Source organism: Microtus oregoni, unplaced genomic scaffold (genome assembly GCF_018167655.1).
Source record: "Microtus oregoni isolate MIOR12 unplaced genomic scaffold, Mior012 000028F_ref0000031, whole genome shotgun sequence".
Lineage (NCBI taxonomy): Eukaryota > Metazoa > Chordata > Mammalia > Rodentia > Cricetidae > Microtus > Microtus oregoni.
The window spans coordinates 14,560,092-14,586,384 of NW_024543087.1; the positions used below are offsets into that span (position 1 = coordinate 14,560,092).

The 26,293-nt window shown below is 55.7% G+C and overlaps 2 protein-coding genes across 3 annotated transcripts in view; one reads left to right on the plus strand and one right to left on the minus strand.

Annotated features, from left to right (window-relative positions):
- Fbxw12 (F-box and WD repeat domain containing 12) overlaps window positions 1-2,175 on the plus strand; it is a gene marked incomplete at its 5' end in the record, with an annotated part of 38,889 nt that extends 36,714 nt beyond the window's left edge. Inside the window, 2 exon segments of the mRNA XM_041677565.1 lie at window positions 1,614-1,684; window positions 2,155-2,175. Coding sequence (XP_041533499.1) covers window positions 1,614-1,684; window positions 2,155-2,175 — 92 coding nt within the window.
- On the minus strand, window positions 1,117-26,052 carry Plxnb1 (plexin B1). 2 transcript variants are annotated; one of them, XM_041677200.1, is made up of 37 exons: window positions 26,033-26,052; window positions 20,531-21,643; window positions 19,522-19,704; window positions 19,027-19,155; window positions 18,801-18,901; window positions 18,037-18,169; window positions 17,623-17,779; window positions 17,239-17,347; window positions 17,052-17,160; window positions 15,999-16,673; window positions 15,694-15,816; window positions 15,378-15,500; window positions 14,944-15,037; window positions 14,678-14,850; window positions 14,401-14,552; window positions 12,695-12,800; window positions 12,381-12,517; window positions 11,954-12,130; window positions 11,611-11,746; window positions 11,205-11,447; window positions 10,464-10,640; window positions 10,239-10,387; window positions 9,451-9,551; window positions 9,148-9,365; window positions 8,868-9,046; window positions 8,677-8,743; window positions 8,382-8,528; window positions 7,578-7,746; window positions 7,248-7,351; window positions 7,089-7,173; window positions 6,751-6,923; window positions 6,461-6,621; window positions 6,227-6,374; window positions 5,096-5,160; window positions 4,896-4,971; window positions 3,918-3,992; window positions 1,117-3,005 (listed from the first exon to the last, which is right to left on the minus strand). In XM_041677200.1, exons 2-37 carry the CDS (start codon window positions 21,635-21,637, stop codon window positions 2,901-2,903), a joined length of 6,366 nt encoding a protein of 2,121 aa, XP_041533134.1. In that variant the 5' UTR covers window positions 21,638-21,643; window positions 26,033-26,052; the 3' UTR covers window positions 1,117-2,900. The 2 variants fall into 2 exon arrangements, with proteins under 2 accessions (XP_041533134.1, XP_041533132.1); XM_041677198.1 differs by lacking the exon at window positions 26,033-26,052 and adding an exon at window positions 22,357-22,413.
- Between the last annotated feature and the right edge of the window lie 241 nt (window positions 26,053-26,293).

The window sequence follows — 26,293 nt, forward strand, 5'->3', positions numbered from 1 at the left end:
GTGCCCACAATAGCTCTCCTGGGCCTGGAGTAGCTACCATGTGGGTGCTGGGAATAAAGCCTGGGTCTCCTGCAAGAGCAGCGAGTGCTCTTCTCTGCTGAGCAGGCTTCTGAGATCCAGCCGGGCCTGGTGGCGCTGAGCTGTCATCTCTGTAGTCAGGGGGCTGAGGCAGGAGCAATACTGTGAAAACCAGGCTAACCTAGGCCGAGACCCTTCCTAAGAAAATCTGCATGTAGGTATGAGAATTTATCAAGACTTGTAGTCATGGGAAAGTGTGTCAGTGAAGTACCCACAGAGGCCAGAAGAGGGCATCAGATTCGCCGGAAATGGAATTTAAGTGGTAGTCACCTAATGTGGTTGGGAGGAACAGAACTCAGGTCCTCTGAAAGAGCAAGTGCTGGTAACCACTGTGGTCTTTCCAGCTTTTATCTTTGACACAGGATCCTGAAGAAAGATGAAGCCATGAACCCCTGCCTTAGCAGACCGGGGGTGGGTGTGCACTTTAGTGTCTTCTCTGCCAGTAACACAGGCACTGGTGGGCACTGCTGCCCGGGGAAAGACAAGGTGGGTCTACGCTGTGGCCCAGCATAGTCTAGACTGGACATCAGTCAGTGGTCTCCTGTGCTCTTGTCCCTTTCCAAGGTTCAAGGTGACCTCGGTGCTCATCAGCACAAATCCAGGTGTTACACACCCACAAGCACCATTCTTTAGTTAAAATACACACACACACACACACACACGAGTGTGGTGATTCACACCTTTAGTTCAGCTGCAGTATGACGGAGTTCAAGGCCAAGCTGGTCTGCTTAGCAAGTTCCATGGCAACCAGAGAGAAACAGTGAACCCCTATCTTGAAGAATTAAAAATAAATATATGTAAAATCCAGACAATTACTCCAATATTTAAACTGGTGGAAAGTGAGATACAAAGGGCCTTTGTGCACTAACAAGTCCGTGAAAAACAACGAGAGCACACCTTTGCAAACTTGGAGCGAAAGGGGGAAGACCGACCAAACTAAAGCGGGCTTCGACCCAAGTGAGCCATCGCCAAGTCCTGTTGGCATGGGCACGGCCATTCTTGGCCACGGTGTTTGAGTCAAGACTTAGCTTCCTATCGTATGTGGTAAGGTTTTATTTTCACGACATCTTTTATCACAGTGTTCTGTGAGGCTGAGACATGAATGATTCAGAGCATCTTCAGGACTCGCCCTTCCCGTGAGTGCACGCCCAAGCATGCCGGTACTCGGCCTTCCTCCCCAGGAACCCCAAAGACCGCAGAAGCAAGCCTGGAGCAGAGGTGCAGCTCTCTCCCCATGTTGATTCAAGCTGCCTCCCTCTCTGTGCCTGTCTGAAGTCTAGCCAAGACCTCATTCAACCCCATGGTCAGCCCTGGGAGAGGCAGAGACTCTGAGTGAGGATAGAATCTGGACTAAGACAGCTATTATTAGTACTGAGGTTCGCAGCTCCCAAATGCGGACCCGACTGCTGACCCCATCTGTGGATGTGGCTCCCACATCGGACCGGCATGGGCAAGACGGGATGTTAGCGCTGACAGAAACAGCAGCTGTGGTTACCACTGGAATGAAAACCAACATGGCTCCTGCTCTCTTGAAGACAAGGACTTTGGAGATGACAAAGAAGGCCTCCTCTTGGAAATGTATCAGCCCATCTCTTCAAACCTTCAGGTAAGACCCCAAAGGTGGCTGGCCAAGGGGGTGCTCTCTGAGGACACTAAAGCCCTCACCTAGTGGGGCCCAGGGCACTTCCCACCTCCAGCTCTGCTGATCCAGGCAGACACCTCAGTACATTGGTCTTGAAGCTCACCGGCAACTTCAAACAGGAAAATGCCATGCAAATGGGCCACCTCACAGGCAGGTGGTCGGCTTTGAGCCCCTGCCTTAAGGTACCTCACCACGGACAGCAATCTGGAAATCCAGAACCAGGGCCATAGACAAGGACCCTTGATACCCACGGTGCCTGCAGTCCCTTTTAAAGATGCCACACTTTCTCAATCCCTTTCAGAATCATGGACCATGAGTGGAGACATGAGCACAGCCTGCAGACAAGGTGCAGCCCTTGACGATGGAGAACCTGCCCTCCCCGTCCGGCCCCTGCTCTCCCTGAGTCCTATCATGCTTCAAGTTCTCTTTTCCAGGAAGCAGAGCCTGCCACCTGACAGTGTAAGGCCTTTCATAGGGGTCGGGAGACCCTTCAGAATGTACTGTGCCCATGTCCCCAACAGTTGCCAGTTAGCAAAAGGGTTGGTGAGTTCCCGGTCAGACTCCACACCACGTGTTATCCTTTCACGACGAGCTGCATCATGGGTGAGCCACTGCTCTCCCTCCCCACCAGCCTCCCAGAAGCGAGGGTGGGCCTGAGGCACCATGGCTGTTGAGGCAGCAGCAGCCTGGAAAGGCATTTTTTTTTTTTTTCCTTTTTCCTCTCAGGCCTTGCAATTGGCACCAGGGAACAAAGACAGAGGAAGCTAAACTGAGGCCAAGGAGGATGGACGAAGAGGACAGGAAGTAGGAGGGCTCTCTTCCTTCGGCTGTGAGAACTCATGGGACACAGGCCAGCGCAGAACAGTACAGTGTCCCCAGGGGCCCGAAGGCTCTACCAGACATTCTCTGGAAACCCTAAGTCCCCAGCTCCCTGTAGGCTGGCGTCACCCAGGAAGGATGTCAGAGTCAACAGGCTTGGGGCAGGCCTGGTACTACCCACTGAGCCACTAGGTCCTAGGCCTACAAGGTGGGCCCAACGGGGCTGAAGCCAGCAGGAGACTGGGAGCCACCTTTCATTAACCTCTGCTTGTCAGTCACTACAGGCATCTACGAAGGTGGCTCCCCCTTGAGATTCCAGGGCTGCCCAGGAAGGTACAGCAGGCCAGGACTCCCTGGTCCCCTATAGATCCGTGACCTTGTTTTCCACGGCAGCAGCGATCTGCTGGAGCCGGTAAGCCAGCTGCATCTTCTGGGCAGTGCCGTCCTCCTCCAGGGCAGTGATGATCTGGAAGACAGAAGCAACAGACTCAGGGGAGACGTCTCTGAACCCCACGATGACTGCAGGTGGACTTCAGCCCAAGGGCTGTACCGCAGTCAGGGGTAAGTACAGAGAAATCCAGTAAATCACCTCACTTACTGTCAGGGTGAAAATAGAACAAAGTCACCATGGCTTGCTTTTCTAGGGTTTTATTTTGGGGAAGGTCTCGGTGAGGCCTTACACAAACTTCCAGCCTCTGGTGCTGAGAATAGAGTCCAGCGTCACCACACGGAGATGCTAAAGACCAGGCAGTTGGAGACTGGCATATTTTACTCATTACTTAACGTTCTTTCCCGGCCCAGCTCATTTCATGTAGGATCCAGCCTTACACACGCACTGGCCTTCCCGCAGGTCTGCTGCAGCCATCCCCACTGCCCTGCCTGCCAGCTAATGGCATTTCATGAGTCTTATGTGCCAAGACCAGGAGGATATGGTATGTGATTCTACTGGAAACTCATAGGATAACTAACAGGTACTCAGAACAACAGGCCTGCTCAAGAGAGGACCCAGAAGAACCCCTCCATGACTTTGCTGTACCTCACTCATTCATTCTTTGGTTCCAGAAGCCCAGCCCAGTCTGTACCCACAGAAGTGGTAATATCTGGGACAAAGCCAACCCTGGAATCTTCAAGGGATGGCAACTAAGTGGTCTTCCAGCACATCCCACACACAAGCTCCAGATCCTAGCAAATTCTCTAGGTAGCCCCAACCACTACTACCATGTCTGGAAGCCATACTGCAGGACCAGGATGGGGAATTGTAGGGATAGGGAGAGAGGAGCCAACATCACTGAACCAGTCTATGGAGCCCCCCTCAGTTTCCCAAGGGGCACACAGAGAGCAAAGTCCGCCTTGCAGTCGGGGCCCAGGGTGTGCTCACCTGGTCATAGTATTTGTTGATATACTTGTAGAGTTCATGCAGAGCCACGCGCGCCCCAAGGTCACCAGAGTAGTTCTGGGGAAGAGGGCAAATAAAAAGGGAGAGAAATGAGAAGGAAACGGGGGGAAAGAGACCCAGGACCCCAGAGAAGGATGAGAGCAGAGAAAGGGACCTGAAAAAGAATGGGTCCTGTGATGGGAAGCCTCTCTACAGGGCAGGGACCCAAGATTACAGCTCAGGCCAAGGCCAAAGACTTCCATGGTAGGGAGAAACCCCAGGACTAGTTTCTGCAGGGCTGGAGTTTGTGCTGGAACCCACCTGCCTCTCCCAGGTAAGGCTAGAGCTAGATAGTCCTCCCATTCATCCCAGGTGACTTCAGGGCCATGGGACTGGCTGGGAACTCCATGTCATTTTGCTCTGATCTTACTCAAACGTGTCCTGAGACCAGTCCAAAGTCTTACACGAGAACATCAGATCCTCAGCCTCTTTCTCTGGACAGTAATGGCTGATTCAGCCTCAGTAACTCATGGAGATCTTAGGGGATCCAGGGCAGAAGCACACCCCCATGAAGGGCTTGGCACAGCTATCATTGGTAGTGTGAGTGTCCTTGTAACCATTTAAGGAACACTGTCCATAGCTCCTAATGTCCTCACGTGGGTGCTACGGGTGTCACATGGTAGCAGAACAGTGGGCAGTGTGGGCAGCTGACTCAGAAGGCCCAGAGCTGAACCCCACCTACTCCACAGACCCTAGCAAGGGCTACAACTATACAAGCACCTGCTTAGATCAGTTAGGTGACAGCTATCAAAACAAAACCCCTGCTCACTCTGAGATGCCAGGATGCCTGGCCTTTTGCAGTAACACCGGAACACACTGTCCATATGGTGACAGGGTGTCTGTCCTCTCCCAGACAGATCACAGAGGTATAGAGGTGACCAGGGCTTTTTTATATTTGAGATGTATGAAGGGAGGCCTTACCCGGGACAGCTCGGCTAGGACCGAGTTCATCTCTTGGTCACTGGCCGGGACGGTCTGTCTGATGTCTGTATAGTATCTGCCAGAAAGCCAGGGACAACAGCTGCTAAATAAACCATTTCCTTGGTGCCACCAGGGCTCACCTAGGGCTTCAGCTGCACACACACCTCCACGCCTCCCCAGACCCACTTCCTCCCTGGTACCTTTCCACCATCTGTTTGTAGCGGGGAATATCTCGGGCATACAGAAGCTTGTTGATGGGAGAATCCTAGACAGCAGCAGAGAGGAAGGGTCAAAGTTCAATAGCGTGATCAGCACACAGGGTCCAACCAGCACCAGTTTTATAACTAAACGACCCACATCCCAGGACCCTCTTAGCAACCAAGAAACCAGGATTATTGGTCACCCTAGCCTACTTTTTTGTTTTTACATTTTATTTTTTGTATGGGCAGAGGACAACTTGTAGGAGCTGGTTCTCTTCTTACACCAGGGATTGAACCAAGGATTGAACCAGGTCATCAGACTTGGCAGCAGGCGCCATTACACCACAGCCCTGGCCCGGGGACCCCATGTCAGAAGACTGAGCTGTGACTCCTAGGACATTGTCCCACCTCTGGTGTTCTGCCCACAGCCTCTCCCCAGCATGCTGCTGGCTCTTCCCCGGACTCTCATCAGTGGTGTGAAAGGAAAAGACCTCCAACACCCCAAGAAACCAAACCTGCCAGGCATCTGGAGGGATTGCTCTAGGACTGGGGAATCCTGACTCCACCAGGGACCACTAGTGACCCCCTGCAACTCCTCAAGCTCACCCCCAAACCTGAGCTCACCATAGTCTTGGGGCCTGGAGTCTTGCCTCACCCTTCAATATCCCACACTGCTAATCCACACCTGTACCAGAGCTGGCCTCTGCCAGACCACAGGCTAGGCCACCACCTACAGGTAACTGCCAGGAGTTGTTGCTGAATCGCATGGCTTACTGTGGCTACCACTTGCCCTGATGGTGATCCCTGATCAAGTGGTACTGCTACACATGACTGTACGTCAGTCTGTCACCACATCCACCCCAACTATATGAGGCTACACCTACTGCCATCTCAAGTCTGAGCTGATTCAGGTGCCACACCGCCTCCCCTCCTATCCCGAGACTGACTACGGCCACCTTCTGAAGAGACTTTAGGATGAGGCCTGGTGTGAGAATGCCTTAGGTTAATGGCTGCTCCCCCAAGCATCATCACCTTTCCAACTATGTCAGGAACCTGAGTTCTGTGCATCCGACACTGTCCACACCCACCTGGGTAGCCCCCTCCTCCCTTGTCATGTCCCAGCCTGCTCACCCTGCCCAGTTTGTGGTCGGCCAGGGTGCAGGCATCCATGAAGGTCTGTGCAATGACGAGGAGCACGGCGTCCATGTTATCGGACGTCTGCACGTCAAACACAAACTGGGGGTTTTTGATGATGTTGATCCAGAACCTCAACGGCAGGCTGCAAGTTGGGGAGAAGGGGGCCGGTAACTATGCTGGGGGGCCAGGAGGCCCTCACATCTGTCCTGAGCCCTGCTCCTCCCACACCTGTTGGTCTTCCAGATGTGGATGGTATCCTGGTCAGAGATGCCATGCTGCTGAGCCTGTTCATCCAGCAAGTCAAAGAAGTACTTGACAGCTAGAGGCACGGGGCGGCTGGTGCTGAGGATCACCTGGAACAGGTCATCCACAAACTTCTGCAGTGTACCCTGCGGGAAGACAAAGAGGCTCAGAGCCCAGGCAGGGAGGATACCAGCAGCCACTCCCTTGTACAGGCTCCACACCACCCACCCCCACGTCCTCTGGGTAGCCGTTCTTCCTAAATAGCCCAGACCTACCTTCATGGACAGCAGGCGTGTCAGGTAGATCTCAGGAATGGCCTTGGCTCGCTCACGTTCCCCACTCCGAAGGCTGCCCCTCCGCGGCCTGGGAGGCTCTGGCTCCTCACTTGGCTTTACCAGGTGCCAGGGCCGGATGCCCCCCTCATCTACATCCTCTAGCATTGGGGTCCCTGTGCCAAGATGTAAGAGTTGGGTACTCCCCCAGGAGTAGGAGCACCTGGCTGGGGCTCCTCTGAGAAAAAGAGACACAGGTTCTCCCTCAGTCTGAAGGGCTTTCCCTGCTACCCAGGACTGGACAAAACTAGTGCCCACAAAGGGAGAAGGTGGGTACTCACGTTCTCCAGGGACATAATCCTGGTTTTCCCTGAGAACATGCTTTGTAAGGCAGGGGACAAGGGCCACCGTTGCTCCGTCTGGGACCTGCGAGCACAGCTGGTGACCCTCCCGTCAGTCTGTGCCCACCCTCTCCCGCCTCCAGCTCTCACCCCTCCCACCTTGTAATGCTGCAGGGTATTCAGACGCCTCCACAGACCCTGGATCTCAGAAGTGACATCCTCATCAGAAAGGACGAGGTGCCCGGCCACTCCAGACCGCCACTCTGCAAGGATAAGAGAGGACCTGGCTCAGGGCTTCCCGCGTCCTCTTTCTGCCATGCAGCTCATCCCATCCTAGGAGACAAGGCCCCTCCATCCTCTCCAGGCGAAAGGTCATCTGGTAATGTTCCAGAGCCAGCTTTTGTAACAACTTCCAAAACCCCACCTGCCCCCACAGCACCAGTCTTGGGCTATCTCAGGGTCCTCATGCCACCTTGCTCCCGCCCTCACCAACATCCAAGGTGCGAGAGTCTGGCCGCTGGGCAAGAGGCAGTCCCTTATACAGCTGGTCAAGCATCTTCTCCTTGGCCTGAGAGATGGTGTCACAGTCCAGGACTTTCACAGGTATACCCTGGGCCTCTCCTGCCCCAGGCCCCACAGCCAGAAGAGCATTTAGAGTCTACACAAGAAGTGTGAGTGATTTCAGGACTGGTTCCACAGGCAGGATGACCACCAAGACGCGCAGGGACAGGGACAGGGACAACCCATGAAAAGACTGCAGGCTCTGAGGCCAGCCTAGCACCATGCAGTCCTTGACTCCTCCCCCGTCTGCCTCCCTGCTGGATGCAAATGCTCACATAACCCTCCATGTCTCAGTCTCCCCCTGCAACCTGATGTGTTAGCCATTCTGCACAGACTAGCCAGGACCTCCAGAGGAACCCTTGTGTGTGACAGGGAAGCTCCAGGCAGGCCTGCCTGTCAAGTGGCTACGGACTTAGGGGACAAGACTGCATCCCTAGTGAGACGGCAAGAAAGCTACTCAGACTCAACATGGATCTGTGCTTCCCTCTAAGTCAGGGACCCTCTGAGACTCCCACCTCAATCCTTCCATGCTAGGGGTTGTGGCTCAGCGCTGGAAGAACAATGCTAGCCCATGTGAGGCCATGCGTTCCTACTACAATAAATGAATAAACAGCCTCTCCAGCAGGCAGCAGAGGTCAGATAGGATCTATATCCAGCTACAGACGCCAGAAGCCGGTGGAAACTGATGGTGTAGACCAGACACACGTACACCTGCCCAGAGCACACCCTCACCAGGGGACGGTACTCCACATCCTCTCTGAGCAAGCGGTTGTCATTCAGGGTGTACTTGGCTTTGCCAGTCACACTGTCCACGGGACCCTTGTCCACTTGATGCTTAATCCCTCGGAAGAGCATGTACAGAGGCTCGCCCACGGAGTCCTGTGAAAGTGTGGGCAGTCAGGGCCTCTGGCAGGAGGCGAAAGTACATGGGCATGTTGGGTAAGGTCCTGTCTCTGGCAGTAGTAGGCAAGGTACATGAACTGCTGGGGACTCGGTGTCCTAAAGGGCCCGACCCTCCCGCTCTCACCCGCACAAAGGTGTAGAGGCAGATGGACATCCAGTTGGTAAGCAGCTTCTCCACCACAGTCTCTGTCCTGAGACGGCAGCAAAAGGAAGGCCAGGGTCAGCAGGGGGCTACAGGGCTCTGTTCCGCAGACCACCCAAGACCCTGGCTCTACTCCCGTGCTCCGGCTGTCCTACACCCTGACAACCACATACCTTCGCAGCATCAGCTTGGGGTTCTTGGCCACATATTGGGCCACCAGGTCACTAAGCAGAGTACGGAGGATGTCAGTGAAGTATTCGAGCTTCCCGTGAAGCGCAACAGTGAGTAGAGATGCCACATAGGCACGGTCCCGAGCGGAGAAGGTACGCTGGCTCTCCAGCGTGTGGATGAACTGAGGTCAGGGAGAGAGAACGAGTTCAGAAACAGGCGGAAGAGACTAGGCCCATCCAGTTAGGAGCCAGGAGGGATGGGGAAGCCAGGCGGGGAGTGCACCTTGGTGAGGAAGAGCTTGCTATTAAGCAGGTTGGAGAGCTGCCCCAGGCCCTGTTCCACAGTGGGTCGCCTGCTGTCAGGCACGCCGAGGTCCCTGTGCAAGGGTGATTCCCGGTGCCCAGGGAAGAAGACCCTCTCCGCATACACCTTGTAGTCAAGGAAGGGGATGCCGCTGCCAAGGAGGTCACTGGTGAGATCAGTCATCTCAGTCATGAGGTCTGTGAAGCAGAAGAATGTCAATGGACCCCTTGTGACCAGAGCAGCCTGGGGCAGAGCCCTGCGGCTACTCCCACTGAGTCTCACCTGTAAACTCCTTCTTACAGCGGTCCCGCACACTGCTCTCCAGATTCTCCAGCTGGATCTGCACTTTCTTATAGTCCCTCAGGGCCTGCTTGCTCTTTCTCCTACTCAGCAAGGGCAGAAGGGAAAGAAAGGCCAGCCCTTGCTGGGCTTGACTTGGCTCAGGCCTGTTTATCTCTACTCCAGGCCAACCCCAGTCAAACCTGACCCACACCAATTCATCCTATCCCATCAAAGCCCTTTCATCCCTCACTCCTGTCCCCAGCAGACTCCGACTATGCCATATAGGCCCACAAGCTGATTTTATAAACCCAGTTTGTTAGAACTCAGCTATAATCAATGGTTTATTTATTGCTCGTGGCTATTCTTATGCCCAAGAGCAAAACAGAGTATTTTGGGAGACCACCAGGCTGTTGCAACCATTCCCAGAGGTCTGATCGTTCATGTAAAATATCTGCAGAGGGACGCTGGAGAGATGGTTAGGAGTACTGACTCTACAGGACCTGGGTTCAGGACCCACATGGCAGCTCACAACTGTAACTCATCGTTCCAGGGGATCTGACACCTTCACACAGACACCAATGCCCATAAGATAAAAATAAAACCTGGGCAGTGGTGGCGCATGCCTTTAATCCCAGCATTCTGCAGGCAGAATGGATCTCTGAGTTCAAGGCCAGGCTGGTCTACAAAGCGAGTTCCAGGACAGACAGGGCAACACAGAGATACCCTTTCTTGAAAAACCAGAACAACCTCTGCCCATTTCCCTGCCCGTCAGAACTGGCGACACCCACCTGTAGATGAGAACGATGATGACGACACCCAGAGCCAGGAGAGACGTGCCCACTCCCAGACCCACTTGGGCTGCCACGGGAAAAGCCACAGGGCTCTCGCCATCATACTGCACACGACCCAGGGAGAAGCGCAGGTTCCCCATCTGTACCTGTGTGGGAAGTTACTTGTGAGCCAGCACCCCAGACACCATGATGCCCAGCTGTGCCCAGGTCCTGCCCACTGACCGTGAACTCAGGCAAAGCATCTGGTGTCTCCTGGGAGGCGTGCTGCTGTGGCAGGGGCTGCTCCACAGGGGGCTCACAGTACAGGTGGTGCCGGGTCAGTGTCTTCACCACACAGGGGCCGTCTCCTATCATGGCCACCACCTCCTCCTTAGACATGGCGAGGTCCAGATTCTCCCCCTGGAACAGTGGGTCACTGATCTGTTACTCAGAACACTTGCCACCCGGACCCCATCTTCCTGAACGGGACAGGGACGGCCAGGAGACCACTGCTCAGCATTGCTTCCCTGCAGGCAGAGCCCATGGTGAGAGATGGCCTTTGGATTGCCACCTTAACCGCCTGTGCTTCTACCTCCTAAGCTGAAACTACAATGATTCCCCACACCCTGGGCAGTCAACTGTTGAGTTCCCCTTGGCTAGGGGATGATGGATTATCTGACTCTGACCTGTCCAAGTGCCCGCACACTACATACGTACCATGTGTGTCATAACAAGCATCTAGTGTCATCCATGTAAGCCCAGTTTTCAAATGATGACCAGCCAGTTACCTAATGTGTACCCAACTACTGAATACACCAGATACCTTTGTGGAATATAGGGACCCAGGCCACCAAACGGCTCTCTGCCTTGACCTAGACTGGCACCTGTCCTGTACCACCCCCTTCAGGGCCTGTTCTTTCAACCCTGACCTCTCCAGCACACACACACCGTTCTCCTATAAGCGAGCCTAGGAGGGCACCTTACCTCCACAGAGAACACGCTCCCCGGCTTGTGCCGGAAGGGTGCGCTGGTGTCCTCGGGGTTGAGAGAACGTAAAGTGGGGTCAGCCTCATAGGAGAAGGGGGTGGGGCTCAGTGCGGCAAAGTCGAAGACCATGTTGTCCAGGATAAACTCCACCTGGACCCAGGGGTCCTCTGGCGGGCCTGGGAGAGCGGGTGTGTGGCATATGATAAGATGGGAGGAGTTCACGAGACACGGCTCCTCAAACTGTAGGGGAGATGAGGGCAGGTCAGCTGATGCACCTCCTGAGAGGTGTGGCTGCACAGAGGTGGGAAGCATCTCCTCTGGGACTAGCTTCCCCACGGCAGCCCACAGGTGAGGGAAGAGGCTTGTGGGCATGCCATGTGCTGAGGGCTCTAGAAGAACATACTTTCTCAGGGACCCCATGATGCCTCTGTCCAAGCCCCCCGCCAGGCTGTAGCGTTCTTGGCACCACAGTTACTCGGATTCTTGGCGTCTGCACCACATCCAGATTCTGGCCACGGACCCATAGCTCACGTCCTCCGCTGAAACACAGCCGAGGAGCCATTCATGACTTACACAAACCAGGACCTAAAGCATAGCCCGGGCCTAGCCAGCTCACCCCCAAACCCAAATTCATGACCCATTCTGTCAACAGAAAGGGGTTCACACAGCTCCCATTCCCAGAACCCCACCTCTCCCACCATAAGGAGAACTGCAAAGACTTTCCACACATGCTTTTGGCCCCACACCTGAAGAAACTCTTGGTGGGGCCCACAGAGGTGATGTTCGGGTCCGATGTGTACTTGAATTGGCCGTGTTGCAGCGTCCGCTCAGTGGTCCCAAACCACACAGCCACCGGCAGCGCAGCAGGCACGGGGTACGAGTTGGTCTCACAGTACAGTTGCTCAGACTGCTGCTCCAGGAGCCTGGGGAGGGGTAGACAGGCCAGATCCAGGTGTCGGCGGCCTGCTCAAATCTTGGCTCACTTTGCTTCCTTGCCAACCACAGATTCCAAGTAACCCTGCCTGATATACTTCTCCCACAGCCCCAGCTTTGGCACAGCTGGCCAGAACTTTCTTGTTAGACAGACTTGACCCATTCCACACTGGCTTTCCCCACCACCCCATCTGCTCCGTGGGCACCATGGATTTTGTAGAACAGGAAAACAACCCTTACAAGTGGCAAGGCTGGTCACCAATCACCACACGGATGTCCTCTAGTCGCCCAGTCAGGAGCTTAGAACCATGAAGAGTGAGGCGGGTGCCCCCGGCTCTCGGGCCATGGCCTGGGAAGATGGAGTGTATTTTTGGATCCTGTGTTGGGTGGGGGGAAAGACAGACAAAGTCAGGCCAAAATAGAGGCCAGGGCGCCTCAAACAAACAAGGCAGCCTCAGGGAGGGGCGCTCTATGAAGGCAAAACCAAATGGGCTAGGACACCCACAGAGGGAGAGGCCCGCTGGCAGCTGGGGGTTGGCTGAGCAGTCAGGCACCTGGTAGGCAAAGTTGAACTCTGAGACACTGTGTCCTCTTCCAGCCACCTCCACTGCCACAGCGCCAGTCACTTCCTCCCCACTGGTCCCGGTGATGCACACAAGACTGAAGAAGGCACAAGGCAGGCAAGGGCATAGCACGCTGCACAGATGTCCCTCAGAGTGACCCGGCAGATCCTCTCCCTGCTACTACCCAGGTGGTGTGCTGTGCCCATCCCCCGTAAAATGGGTCAGCATCCCCTCTAGCTTTGGAGGGGATGCCCTATAGCACACTAGCAAGCTTTGGCATCAGAGAGGTCAGATTCCTGCTTTAATCATGAAGGTACAAACCCCAACAAGGAGGAGCCTCTCTCTCTGATGTGACAAAGGAGCTCAGAGAGCCGATTGTGGTGGGGCCGCTGAGCGAGTAAGGGGGCTCATCAGCCACCCTAAGTGCCCCACCATCACCGCATGGTCGGCAACCATTTGCAAAGTGATGGAAGCCTGACCTGACCTTGAACAAAAGGTCCCTGAAAGCCTCTAGTCGGGACTGGGGGCAGATGTGAGCAGTCGAAGAACTCTGGTTCTTGGCCAGATAACAGAAGCCTGAGGCACATTAACTTCCAGAAGGTTAGGCCTACAGTGGCTAACATTGTTACGGTCACCACAAACACTAGCAAAACAGAGCAAGTGGTGTGAACTAGCCAGGGGGCTCCAGCCAGAATATATCTTACACTTCATAATCACCCAAGCCTGATGCTTCTAGAATTATTAATAGTCTAAACCGTGGGGCTCTGCAACAGCTCTTCTGAGGGTGCAGTGAAGAGGTCACCCTAATATCCTGCCAGGTTTGGGAACTGCTGCTCATGGGCATCTCCTGGACAATGTTCCATATTCGCCTGTGGCACCCTGGAGGTGTCCCACAGGAGTCCCTCCCAAGAGCCTTGCCAGGGTAGGTCTTAGAGAAGAAGGGCCAGGGAGAAGGCTGCTGAGAGGAACCTGCTACAGGATATCCAAGGCCACTAAGAAAGCAAGAAGTACATCTCAGCAGAGCCATCAGCAAGCTCCAGGCAGTGACTCTGCCCTGTAGTAATTAGGAGCGGCGGGGCTGCATCCCCAGCACCCCGGCCACCTGGCTAGCTTATGCCCCGAAATAACAACACACAAATTGTATTCATTTAAACACTGCTTGGCCCTTTAGCTCTAGCCCTTACTGGCTAATTCTGATATACCGATCAACCCATCTCTAATAATCTGTGCGCACCGGTCTTACCGGGAAGATTCTAGCCTACGTCCATCCTGGGTGGGAGCTTCATCGTGTGTGTCTGCCCGGGAGCGGGCAGCATGGCGTCTCTGCTCCAGAGAGCAGAGCTGTCCAGTCTGAGCTCACTTCCTCTTCCTCCCAGCATTCTGTTCTGTTTACTCCACCCATGTTCTAAGCTATGAGCCCAAGCAGTTTGTTTATTACTTAGCCAATGAAATCAACAGATTGATATATGACACTCCCACATCACTGCCCGACAGACTAGAGTCCCCGAGCAGCTCAGGCTAGGGGCCTGAACCAGGTCCGCACAGGAAACCAGAGTTCCAGGCCTCCGTGGTAGCCCAGCGCTAAGACACGGACACCATAATCAAAGACGGAAGAAAGCGGGCCCCCCCCCCCCCGGACAGAAGCCGTCTAGGCATGACGCCGCCCGCCCCCCCCATGCTGGGCCCAATCTGCTCACCTGCTGGAGACCTCGTATTCCCCAGCATCAACAGCACAGGGCACTCCAGCCACTCTGACCATGTCCAGCACATCCTGGACCTGCTGGCCCAGGTTGGAGCCCCTGATGGTGACGCGGGTGCCTCCATCTATAGGTCCAGTCAGTGGCTCCACCTATTCCAGGACAAGGACATTGTCAGCCTCTGTGCTCTGAGGCAATCCCAGCTTCTTCCCTCCAGGGGCAAACCTCCCTCCACGGGCAGTAGTAAGGGAGGAGACATGCCAGCATTCCAACATACCGAGTGAATGAGAGGCGCAGGGCACTGAGTGGCCACAGTCTCAGCCTCATGACAGGCTTCCCGGGCCACACAACGTGGATGTTCCCCTTCACACCACACACAGCCATACTGGGGCATGGCAGTTTGGCAGCGGCTGCAGTCCCCATGTCCCACAGAGCAGTCGTACAGTACCACTAGAGACAGCAGGAGTGACGTGTGATGGCGAGGCCTACCGGAGTCGATACTACCCCCTACCCTGCCTGCCCTGTGGTCCCTGGGCAGCTCACCGTACAGCCCATCAGCACTGTCCACACGCAGGCCACCTGCCCAGCGCAGGAACAGCCCCACCTGGAGCTCCGGCTGCAGAGCCTTATAGCTGAACTGGAGAAACGGGAGTGAAGTTATGGTTTGGGCCAGGCCTGCGGAGGGTGTGGCTTAGGAAAGGACCAAAATGACCAGTTATCAGAGCAGTGCTGGAGGTCAGAATTGGAATTGTGGGGTCCCAGAGTGCAAGGACAGGATCAGCAATGGAATTAGAAGATAGAACCCCTGAGACATCAACTTAGAGGTCAGGCTGGGAAATGGGGACCCCAGGAGGCACATGGCACAGTTGGGGTAGCCATCTGTTTCAGAGTGTCAAAGCTTGGGCTGTGACAAGCACAATGTAGCCAGCTGAGGTTGACAGCCAGTCTATGCCCACCCAGGCTCCTACGGTCCACACCTGGTGCTGCTGGCACTTGACGTGACACCAGGCACCTGGAGGTGGCTCACACTCGACCTGGGCCTCAACCGCCACCTCGAGGCCCTCCAGCTCCATCACACACTCGCTGTTCCGTGGGCCATCCTGGGGGCAGAGAACACATTGTTGTTCAGGCCGCTTTAGAAGCTAGACCCTGCAGGCCACAGAGCAGGCCCCTGCTCTGGTACAGCCCAAGAAAGGAAAGAGAGCTGGGCCTGGCGATGCTCTCCTCCTGGGCAAGGCTGGTCAGTAGCCAAGCAGTCTGAGGGGAAAGAGGTCAGCCGGACAGCAAGCACACCTGGAAGAGCCACAGGTTCCTGCCGCGAAGCTGGACTTCTCGCTCCACGTGGACCGGTATCAGCAAGGAGCCTTGAACATTCTCCACACAGGGGCAGGAGCTCACCCTCTGACTCATCTCTCCCTGCGGGCACAGAGAGTGAGGCAGTCTGTGGCTCCCACCCTGCCCACCTCGGTCCTTTTTACCTTGCTTGACTCCAGAGGGCAGTCCTCTGTCCCCACCCTCCCAAAGCAGAATCACTGGGTGAACCACCGGCTGCATCTTCCCATCCCCTCCCGAGGCCTCCTTCCTGGGCTGGACCTCACCAGCTCCCAGAGCCCGGGGGTGTCGTACTGGTAGTCGAGGCTGGACAGGAGGATGAGGGGGGCAGGAGAGCCCTCGCGCTCTGCTGAGTCTCCATCACCTGAGAGGAGTGTGGAAGTGGAGAAGGCGGGCGTGTCACCACCTGTCCACTCATCCGCCTCGGGCAGCTCGCCGCCTTCTTTCATGAGCCAATCCAGAACAGGCTTCATGGAGCCAGTGGCCCCTGGGAAAGTGGTGGCTGGAGCAGTGCCAGGGGGCTGGTCCAGAGCCACGGAGGAAGGCAGGGCCTCAGGGCCAGGCTCTGCAGGGGACACCGTGGCTGCATCTGAGGGGAATCGGTAGGAGGCCGAGAGGTCCTCAGGTGTGGTCACTGGTCCCAAGTCAGTAGGGGCAGGGACAATGGTTCCAGGTGTGGTAGGGAGGTCAGGAAGGAGGGGCTTCTCATGCACAGGTGTCTCTGTGGACGTGGGGGAAAGTATGGGGCCAGGACCCACCCATGGGCCCCAGAGGCTGAGCCGGGAAGGCCTGGCCCCAGGTAGGACATCTGGAGCTATGGAGGGAGCCCTAGGTTCCGTTGGGAAGGTGTTGGGAGTAGGGGTAACTGTGGCTTTGGGGACTGTGGGTGGGAAAGGGGTGAGTACATCCCTTGCAGGAGGAACTAGGGACAGAAGTGGGCTCTGAGAGGGAAGGCCAAGAAAGACAGGAAGGGCCACTCAGCAGGCAGGTGCAGGAGCAGGCAGGCAAGGGGATGTCAAGAGGGAAGAAGACCAAGGAAAAGAGAAACAAAAACATCCCATTAATTCTCTAAAGCAGAAACACAGAGGGCAGGCTCCACGGGGTCTGTGCTGAGGTGGGGAGTCAAGGTCACACCTCTTGCCTCTCAGCTTAAATGTCCTCTCCCAAAACAGATGGGATGGACAAGCAGCCACTCTCCAGGTGTCTGTCACACAGAGCAGGTGCTCAGGACAGAATGTCCCAGGAGGCCGGCAGGCACACAGACCCCAGGCCATCAGAGAACCTCACCCTACCCCCCCTCATCCTGGAGACCCACTCACCTGCTGGCTTGCCACCATAGGCCCGGCGTCACACGAGGCCTTGTGTGTGCACAGGTGCTGCCACACACACCAGTTGCACCCCCAGCGGCTGCTCACACAGGCCCGGCACCTGCACATAGCGTAGTCATGAAATGGAGGTCAAAATACAGGAGCCCAGCGCTAGGGACAGACAAGGTAAGGAACTCACGGCGCAGACGGGAAAAACTCAGTAACTGCCATACAGTCATAGAAGGAGACAGAAGTGTTGGCGATCACCACGGCACCAAACCTGAGCTCCACATTCACGGAGACATGGTCTGCAACACGGGGGAGAAAGGCGGAAATGAAGAGTAGGGAGGGATGGGATCCATACGGAATGAGGCTAATACCCCAAATGGAGACAGGAACTAGGGTCAGAGAACAAAGTCCATAGGACATGGCATGGACACTTGGGGTACAGAATCCAGTGAGAGGGCTCAGAGCACGACCAGGGCTATGTCTGGATTCACCTTACACCCAACAAAACCCGTTAAAGCAAAATGAAAGCAGGGTGCGGCTCCCAGGTCCGGGGCTGGCCCCTTCTCTCACCCACCGGCTCCTCTCTGCAGCATCGGAGCCTCGCTAGGGTCTGGGGAGGGGCACATCACACCAGAACCAGTCAGTAGAGCAGGGCTTTGATGGTCTCCAAAGTAGCAGAAGTACGATTCCCCTGGCCAAAGAGACGGCAGGCCTGGCACCGACAAGAAAACCTACCAAGAAAGCCAAGGGCCTATCTGGACCCACTGGGTGGTAGACCGGGGCACCAAGTACAGGCTGGCACTAGCACCCCATAGCCCTTGAGGCCTCACAAACACTCTGACCTTGACTATAACAGAGAAATCCAAGGACCAAGAGAAGTGCCTGGGCAAGCCATGTGGTATTTCATGCAATGACAAAAATCCAAGGTCTCCATCCATCCCAGAGTTCATCCATCCCCACTGGGGCCCGGACTATTCCGGTCATTTACCTCCCTCTTCTCCTCACGACTGATATTGGCAGGGCTCACAGCCACCACCTGAAGACAGCCCAGCTCCGACTGGAAGCTCCACACCCACTGCTCGGGGCCCTGGCCCCTTGTGCACTCCGACCGGCGGCTGCATCTAAGAACCAACATGTAACCGTAGTGGCGTAAATAAAGCTTATCTGAGGATCAGAAAAGTAAAACAGCCACACTGGCCAGCCTTACAGACCAGGCAGCGAGGACACACACCTTTAATCCCAGTAGCCACACTAGTTGCCACAGAAAGCAGGGGGTAGTGGTGCACACCCTTAATCCCAGAACTAGAGAGGAATATACAACGGGAGGAGACAGCTCTCAGGCTCAGTCTCATCCTGCGGTTTCCTGGAGGCAGGATGATCACCATTCTCAGACAGAGGTTGAGGTAAGAGCCAGTGGCTGGCTGTTTTGCTTTTTTGACCTTCAGGTTGAACCCCAATTTCTGTCTCTAAGTTTTTATTAATCGTGCTTCATGTAATTGTGACCCTCAAGTAGCCACCAAGAAGTCACAAAGCCAATGCATCTTTAGGCCTAAGGCCCTGGTCACAGCCCTCACATGGGGTTGATACCCAGCTCTTGAGTCTGCTGTGGCAGGGAACCCGAGCCCTGAGCATGGGACTAAAGAGCAGGGGCGGGGCTAAAGGGCAGGGGCGGGGCTATCCACAAGTCAGAGGTTCAGAGTTGCTGGTGCAGTTCCAGAGGCACAAGCCCAGGTCAGCAGGTGGAGCACTAACCTGCCCAGGAGGACACACCATCCACAATAAGGGTCCCTGTGGGCAAGGCAAGAGTCACAGTCCAGACGCTGAGCACAAGGGGCCACAGGAACCTTCACAAGCTGTGACAGCAAAGAGGACCTGAAGCTGGCAATCCAAAAACCAGTGTCTCACCCACATACGGGTCCCTGTACCTGCCCAGAGACCCCTCCCAGCAGTCATGCCCTAGCCTGTGTCCAGGACTTACAGTAGTCTGGGTCGCTACATACAGATGCTCGAAGGTACCATCAAAGGTAAGGTCTCTGCTCACGGCAGATCCCGGCTGGATGCTCTGGGTAGAGTACGGGGCAACACTTCCTCCAGGGCCTAAGTAGACCTACGATGAAAGACCACAAGGTCTGGCACCAAGCCCAAAGCCACAGACTCAAGACCTTCCTCCGCTTAGAACAAAAACAATTTATGAATAAGGGTTTTCTCTTTGGGCGGGTGTGGTGGGGCAGTCTTAAAACCCAGCACTCTGGAGGCAGAGACAGGCAGATTTCTAGGAGTTTGAGAACAGCTTGGTCTATGTTCTAGGCAAGAGAGGTTATTACAACCAGCCTTGGGTAGGGTGTACGTATGTGGGAAGAATCATGGGTAAATACCACCTAACCCTGGGAGGAGCAGTATAAGCCGAGCTGGGACAGGGAAGGGAGGCATGTAGTATGTCACAGTTCAGTCTTGATACTTCCTAAGGATGTACCCTATGCAACTGTCCTTGACTGTCACCCAGGAAAGCAATGGTGTGTCCATCCTCTATGGTGACCGCCACAGCTGTTAGTTGAACCCCTGGCAGCTCCAGAATCGGGGTGGCTTCCAAAGGGACACAGCTGACCATGGGGCTGGGTGTGTGGTCTGAGCCACAGGGAAAAGCATCCGGGGTATCCTGCAGGCAACAAAAAGCATCACTAAGACCCCACCTGGATAACCTGAGGACAACCTTCTCCTAGGCCCAAGCCTCCCCAGCAGTTCCACCCGGGCAGCACGCTCTTACATCCGAAGCTTTACCTCGGTGCAGTTTCCAGAGGTTCCTTCTCCTTTTCACCCCCAGCCCAGCTGTGGCCCCCAACTTCTGCCATCTCTTTCCTGGGAGCTACTGCCTCCATGTGCTACACTCAGTACCATCTCCTGAGCCATGCCCTAAAGCTCTCATAGCCTGGCTCCTCAGCTCCCAGCACACTGGCCTGGGCCCTCTGCACCTCACTGACTCAGTGAGTAGTGTTTCTCCATCTGTCCTTCCTAGGCTACAGACACACCAGTCTTGACCTGTCCTACAGCTCCAGAACCTAAAATGAGCCGGGCGATGGTGGCGCACGCCTTTAATCCCAGCACTCGGGAGGCAGAGGCAGGCGGATCTCTGTGAGTTCGAGACCAGCCTGGTCTACAGAGCGAGTTCCAGGACAGGCTCCAAAGCCACAGAGAAACCCTGTCTCGAAAAACCAAAAGAAAAAAAAAAAAAAAAAAGAAAACAGAACCTAAAATGAGACGGCTCACCCCAACACTCTCTCCTTACCCTTGAGCTCAAACACTCTCTTAGCCAACTTCTACGGTCCCTTCTTTAGCACCCTGACTCAGCCACTGCAATAATGCAGTCTTCTTACTCAGCCTAAAAGGAAAGACCTAGCACCTGGACGAGAGCCACTCCACCCACTCACTCCCTGCTCCCCTCAGCCTTTCTGGGCAGGTGCGTGGTGGCAAACACCTGAACTCACCACTGGCAGCTGTGCACAGTCAGAAAGGACATCATACGCAATGCCAGCCACCTTTGTCCCGTTCTCAGCGCGGCCTTCCCGGGTGTAACAGGCATCTCGAGTATAGTTAGCAAGCTGGTCTACCTCATCCAGGGGGAAGGCACAGAGCACAGAGGTTCCAGATGCCCCAGTAGATGCCGACAGGGGCCAGTCCACAGTGGGAGGAGCCACGGAGGAGAAGGCAGCAAAGAGCACATCCCCACGGGCCACCTCCTTGGATGTGGCAACAGCTGCGGCCTGGATCAAACCATAGCGCCCACCCTGGCAGGCCAGGGGCAGTTCTACATAAGAGTAGTAATGCTGGTCCTGAAGGCACACGCGGGACACATAGGCACGGAAAGCTCTAGAAGGGGCCTTCAGGTCTCGCCGCAGGAACAGGAAGTAGGCACTGGCCCCACGTACAAAGGCACTCACAAAGTGGTGGCTGTACTCAGAGAGGCGGCCCACTGCCAGCTTAGCTGTCTCTTCATAAGAGAAGGCAGCTTGGGGGTCCGGTGGTCGCAGGGCCCGGGTTGTAATGGGAGGAATGCCACCGCCCACGCCCCTGCTGGTGTATCCCCGCCCCACAAACAGGAGCGGCTCCCCCGCCAATCCCTGGGCAACTAGTCCCACTGTGCTAACTGCAGGGTCATTTGCAGCCACATACTGGGTGTCCCCAGGCCGCTCTGGCCTTAGCAGCAGTTGCCCGATCTGTCCCAGGCTCCTTAGTTCACAGATGCCCTGGTGAACACTCCCACACACCACCAGAGCCTCTGGGCTGACCAGGAGCAGCTGGTTTGGGTTGTTAGTAGGTTGGGCTTGGGGACATTCGTCAGGTATCACAGGTGGCAGACAATCTCGGCTGTCATTCACAGGGCCTGTGGACACCACGGCTTCCAGCTGCAACCCAGGGCTCAACTGGAACAGGAAGTTGGTGGCCCCTACATAAAGGGTACCTGAGGTGGGGTCCCTTGCCAAGTGTTGTAGATGTGTGCCATTGGCAGTAAACGCAGCTGGTAGAGGGGACGGTAGGGTGAAGACACACCCGGCCCAGAGCACCTGCAGAAGAACTGGGCCGAGGACAGGCATGGTCACCTGGTAGAGAGAAAGGCTGGGTGAGGCTCACATGGCCAGGAGAGTACTCAGAAGTCACTGATGAGGGACAGGCATTGCCAAGATGCTCCTCCTAACCTGGCTACGCAGACATTCCCCGTATCCACTAGGATTAGATGCCTGGGGTGATCCCAGGACTACACACTTACCACTGCCCTTGGGAATCTCAACACTACCCCTTCTCTGTAGACTATGCTCTCAGGGGACCTGCACCTACCCATACTCCACCCTAGCTCCCCACCTGGTCTCCTTGTTCCTTCTAGACCCTGCTCTCTGACTCGGGTGAAGACGTCTCTGAGGATGGACAGGGCCCCCTCTGTGTGGGCGCTAGGTTCCTAGGCAGGAGGAGGAGTGATGAGGTCATATGGACCACCAGCATGTCCTAACGATGCCAGAACTCGATGCAGGATGCGTGTGATGACACACTCAGGAGGCAGAGGCAAGTGGATCTCTGTCACTTTGAGACCAGCCTGGTCTATATAGCGAGTTCTAGGACAGCCACACCTTGTCTCAATACAACAACAAAATAAACAAATGAAGAAAATAATTTGGACACAGAGCCTTGCAGGCTAAAAATCCAAAAGGGTGATAACCAATAGGCTATGATAAATGGGTGAGGGCTGAAGGACAGAGCCCCACCTTGGGGAGCCCTGTGACAAGCACACTGTTCCCCATTAGGGTCAAGTCTGGCTCACCTGGCAGGGCTGGATGGATCAGGCGATAACAGCATGACCTGAGCAGGAGTCACCTAGCCAGTGGGGGAAAGCAGAGTATAAAACCGGGGGGCTGGGCTGCAGGCATGCGGGAGCCCTAGGCTCCCCTCCGTACTCCCCAGCCTGCTGGTGGAGGCCAGCCCAGCCTGGCCCTCAGCCACCAAACACATTCCACAGAGGACGCCTCCTCAGAGCCCACACAGGGAGGGGGAGGGCAGCAGAGCCAGGCACCCGAGGGGCCTGGGAAAGGTCACCTAGAAAGGAGCCCCATGGGCGTCTGGGCCCACTCAGGCCCCTAGCGCCGCGGTCCCTCCTCGGCATTCTTCCCATCCCATCCTTTGCTTTAACTCTGTTCTGTCACGGCACCCACACCAACCAGGGGCCACCCTAACCCAATCGGGTGCCAGCACACCAGCAGGTACCACTCACATATACTAAGATGTACGCATACCACCTACCCTGAATGCACCCATCTCCACACAAACACAGGAGCACTTGCACATACAGACACATGTAGGTATGACCTATGCACACAGAAGATACATACACACAAATATACAGACACATACAACATACACACAAACATAAACACGCCACCCAGGGCACACGTATCTATGTTCAGACACCACATACAAAGCTCTGCCCTCTACAGACACTGCATCGACACACCTCATACCCACCCACCAGAGACAGACACACATCACTCACATTAGATACCCGCACACACAGACTCACACACACTTCCCTGGTTCCAGCACTAAGTCCTAGAAAGCTGTGGGAGGCAGGCCATCTCCTGGAATTTTCTCTCCTGCAGGCTGTAGAGTCAGAACCCAGAGTGCAGTAGGAGTGGTAGGCTGGGTATTCTGAGGGAGGCATCATGCCTAGCTGTGCCCTGCAGCCCAAGTCCAACCCTAGGACCAACTCCCCAGACTCTGAGTGCCCACTTTCCAATTTTGCAGGCCCCAGCTAAGGCTCCTAAATCCTAGACCTAAGTAACTATGGCAACACTACCTTTCCCCAAATCCACTGGTCCTCAAGCAGGAACACAAAGTGTGGTTAGGTTATGGGGCAAACCATTCTACACTGAGGAACACTCTTCCCTCCTAGCCTGTGCCCAGGCCACATTGTTCAGCCCCTCCCACCACCTAGCTGCCAGGCTGTCTATGCAGAATGTTCCCAAAGTTCCCTTTCTTGCGCTTGGATTGGCCCATACTATCAGAGCCTCAGCAGGGCGCTCCTGAGGTTGCCCTATCATAAGCAGGGCTGAGCACAAGGCTAAGAGGAAGGTCCAGCAGCCTGGTGGAAGCAGGGACGCTGTGGTCACAGCCCAGTGGGAGCAGGGGGCCATGGCCACAGTCTGGCTGGGCACTGCTCCCAAAATAGCTTGGGGGTTTCCATTTTTAGTGTGCAGAGAACAGGGCAGCTCTATGGAAGCGGGAACAAGGCTGCCTCTGTTTGCCACCCAAGGGGGTGGGAGGGAAGAAGGCAGCAGGGAAAGTCTTGAACCCAGCCAGAAGCCCAAGACTGTGGCAAGGCCAAGCTACTAAAGAGCCCCCCACCTTGTTTCCAAGGGATAGAGAAAACACATTTCCTCCCCTGGAAAGGCAGAAGCCACCTTCTGCACTGCTACTGCCCGACCCTCCCACCACCTTGGCCCACAGATGTGCCTTGGGCACAGGGTCCCATAGTGAGACCAGCATTTGCTGTTCCATTAGCTCGTAAATATTTGCTCAGAGCCTACCACATGCCAAAGTTTCCCAGCCCTTAAGGGGCAGTAACAAAACCACTCCCCAAACTGAAATTACAATTGCATTGAGGGGGACACTGAGAGAAATGCGAGGGCTCCAAAGAGCTCAGCACACAGGTCAGAGGTTGACCCACTCTAAGGAACTACGTCAATGGGCCTACATACCATGGGCAAGGGCAGGACAAAGGGTAGTGACTTTTCTCTCCTGCATGCGGCCGATAGATTTTACTTCACTTCAGCTACCCGCCACAGAGGGATCCCTAGTCCCTCCCATCTAGGAAGAGCTCACTGGATTTTCTTTAAACAAAAATGGAGTGCACACACTCCTCAAGCTTTTGGGGTACCCTGGGTCTGGAGGGATAAAGGTCAGGCCCCTCTGTCTACAACCACCCCCACAAATGCTCTTCGTTCCTGCTTAAACTGCAGGCTTGTTCTTCTCTCCCGGCCATCACAAGGGCTGTTTCCTAGGCCTGGAATGCCCACTCCCTCTCTCTCCCATTACCTCCCACGCCCAGCCATCACCTCCCTGGAGAGCCTTCCTAGGCTTCCCAGGCTAAGGAGGTGACCCTGTGTGGTAGAAGAAATGGACACACCTAGTCACCAGCCTCAATTTCTTCCGGCTCTGAGCCTCAGATTCCCATTGGTGGGAGAGAAGGTAGGACCACTCCAATCAGTAAATGTGGTGGAGCCCAGTGGGCCTCAAGACCATTTTCTCCTGCTGCAGCCTCCCTCTCTGGACAAGGCGCAGAGTTCCCACTTTTAACTAGGAGACCCCAGCAACCGGCAACCCCAGCGCAAAGTAGGTGTTCCCTACATGGTGAATGAGCCCCCATTTCACGGCCAAAGAAGGGTAGGGGTAACACGGAGCTTACACACTGCTTTCCAAGCCTCCTGGCCTCTCAAAACACAAGGAATTGGCCCAGTTTTATTAATGATCAGACTAGAGCAGACTGAAAACGCTTATTTGGAGCCAAGCCTCACGCCCCTAACTTGCACTGCCAGTATCTCCTCCCAACTCCCCACATCTCAGACTCTGTCCAGGCTCATAGCCAAAGTCTTAACTCTGCCTGTGCCCAGGCCTGTCCCACAGGCCTCTTCAGAGCCCACACTCCCTGAAACCCCAGCGGGGCCCAAGACTGCTTGCCTGACTTCTGCAAAGGGCAAGCGCCACCTGACCCCCACTCCTGCAGCTGCTCTCACTAAGAAGGCTTCCAAATTCATCCCATCTGCACCTGTACATGTATTGTACCTGGGAGTTGGAGTGGGAAACCGGCCTTCCCTTCCTGAGCCCCCGTCCCAGTATCCACTTAAAGGAGAGCGTTACTCATTGACTGTGAAATGGTGTGCATTGCACACCTGCTTTCTGGATGTTGAGTGGGGTAGAAGGATGCCATCGTTGACCAAACAACCGCGATAAATTAAGGGGCTCATCAAGCACCCGCTGGGTATGTCGGTACCAAGACTGAGTCCCAGAATTAGAAGGCTCGTGGTCTCCCTCCTTTGTCGGCCTCAGCCTGAAGGGTCTGTTACCCTCTGGGGAAGCCTCCACTTGCCCGCTTCGGCTCATCCTCAGCCCTCCGCCCTCCACCGCGCCACGGGACAAAGACCCCACCAGTGGCCCTGGGAGGGCGGGGAAGGGGCCGGCCGGTCCCGACAGCGGCGGTGGCGGCAGCGAGGAGGGGGCGCGGAGGAGCAGCTCCACCTCCTCTATCTCCCAATCGCGTTACAGGCGGTGCCGCCAGAGTTTGCCTTCGCGCGCACGAGTGTGGTCCCAACTCTCTAGACCGAAGCCGCCCACCACTCCACTCGGGCTGCCCGTGCCCAGCGGGACCGAGGCCTCGGGTCGTTGCACCTGGGTGCGCGCGGCTTTCGGCCCGGCCCCGCCTTCCCAGCCCAAGCCCCGCAACTCACCGCCCGACCTGCCTGCGGGATGCGCGCGGCGAGGCGTCAGCGGGCAGCTCCGGGCTCGCTCGGGATCTGCGTGCGGCGACCTTCCCTCCCCCCGGAGGTGGGTCTGGCGGAGCCGCAGCTGTTACCCGGAGACCGAGGGGCGGAAAACTGCGCCCGCTGCCCGCCCCTCCCGCTGCGGCGCTGCCACCGCTGGGAACAAAGGAGACAAAGCCGCGTCGGCCGGCCCGGGCTCCGCTCCTTCCACCACCCCCCTCCCGTCAG

Bases quoted from the DNA above. Each gene is read 5' to 3' on its own strand.
- Plxnb1 (XM_041677200.1), bottom strand. From the start codon at position 21,637: ATGCCTGTCCTCGGCCCAGTTCTTCTGCAGGTGCTCTGGGCCGGGTGT. The intron at 12,801-14,400 runs GTGAGCAGATTG...TGCCTTCTTCAG, and splicing joins GAATACGAGGTCTCCAGCAG to TCTTGTGTGCATCACCGGGA. The intron at 12,131-12,380 runs GTAAGGGTTGTT...ACCCCTCCCCAG, and splicing joins GGTGACCAGCCTTGCCACTT to GCTCCTGGAGCAGCAGTCTG.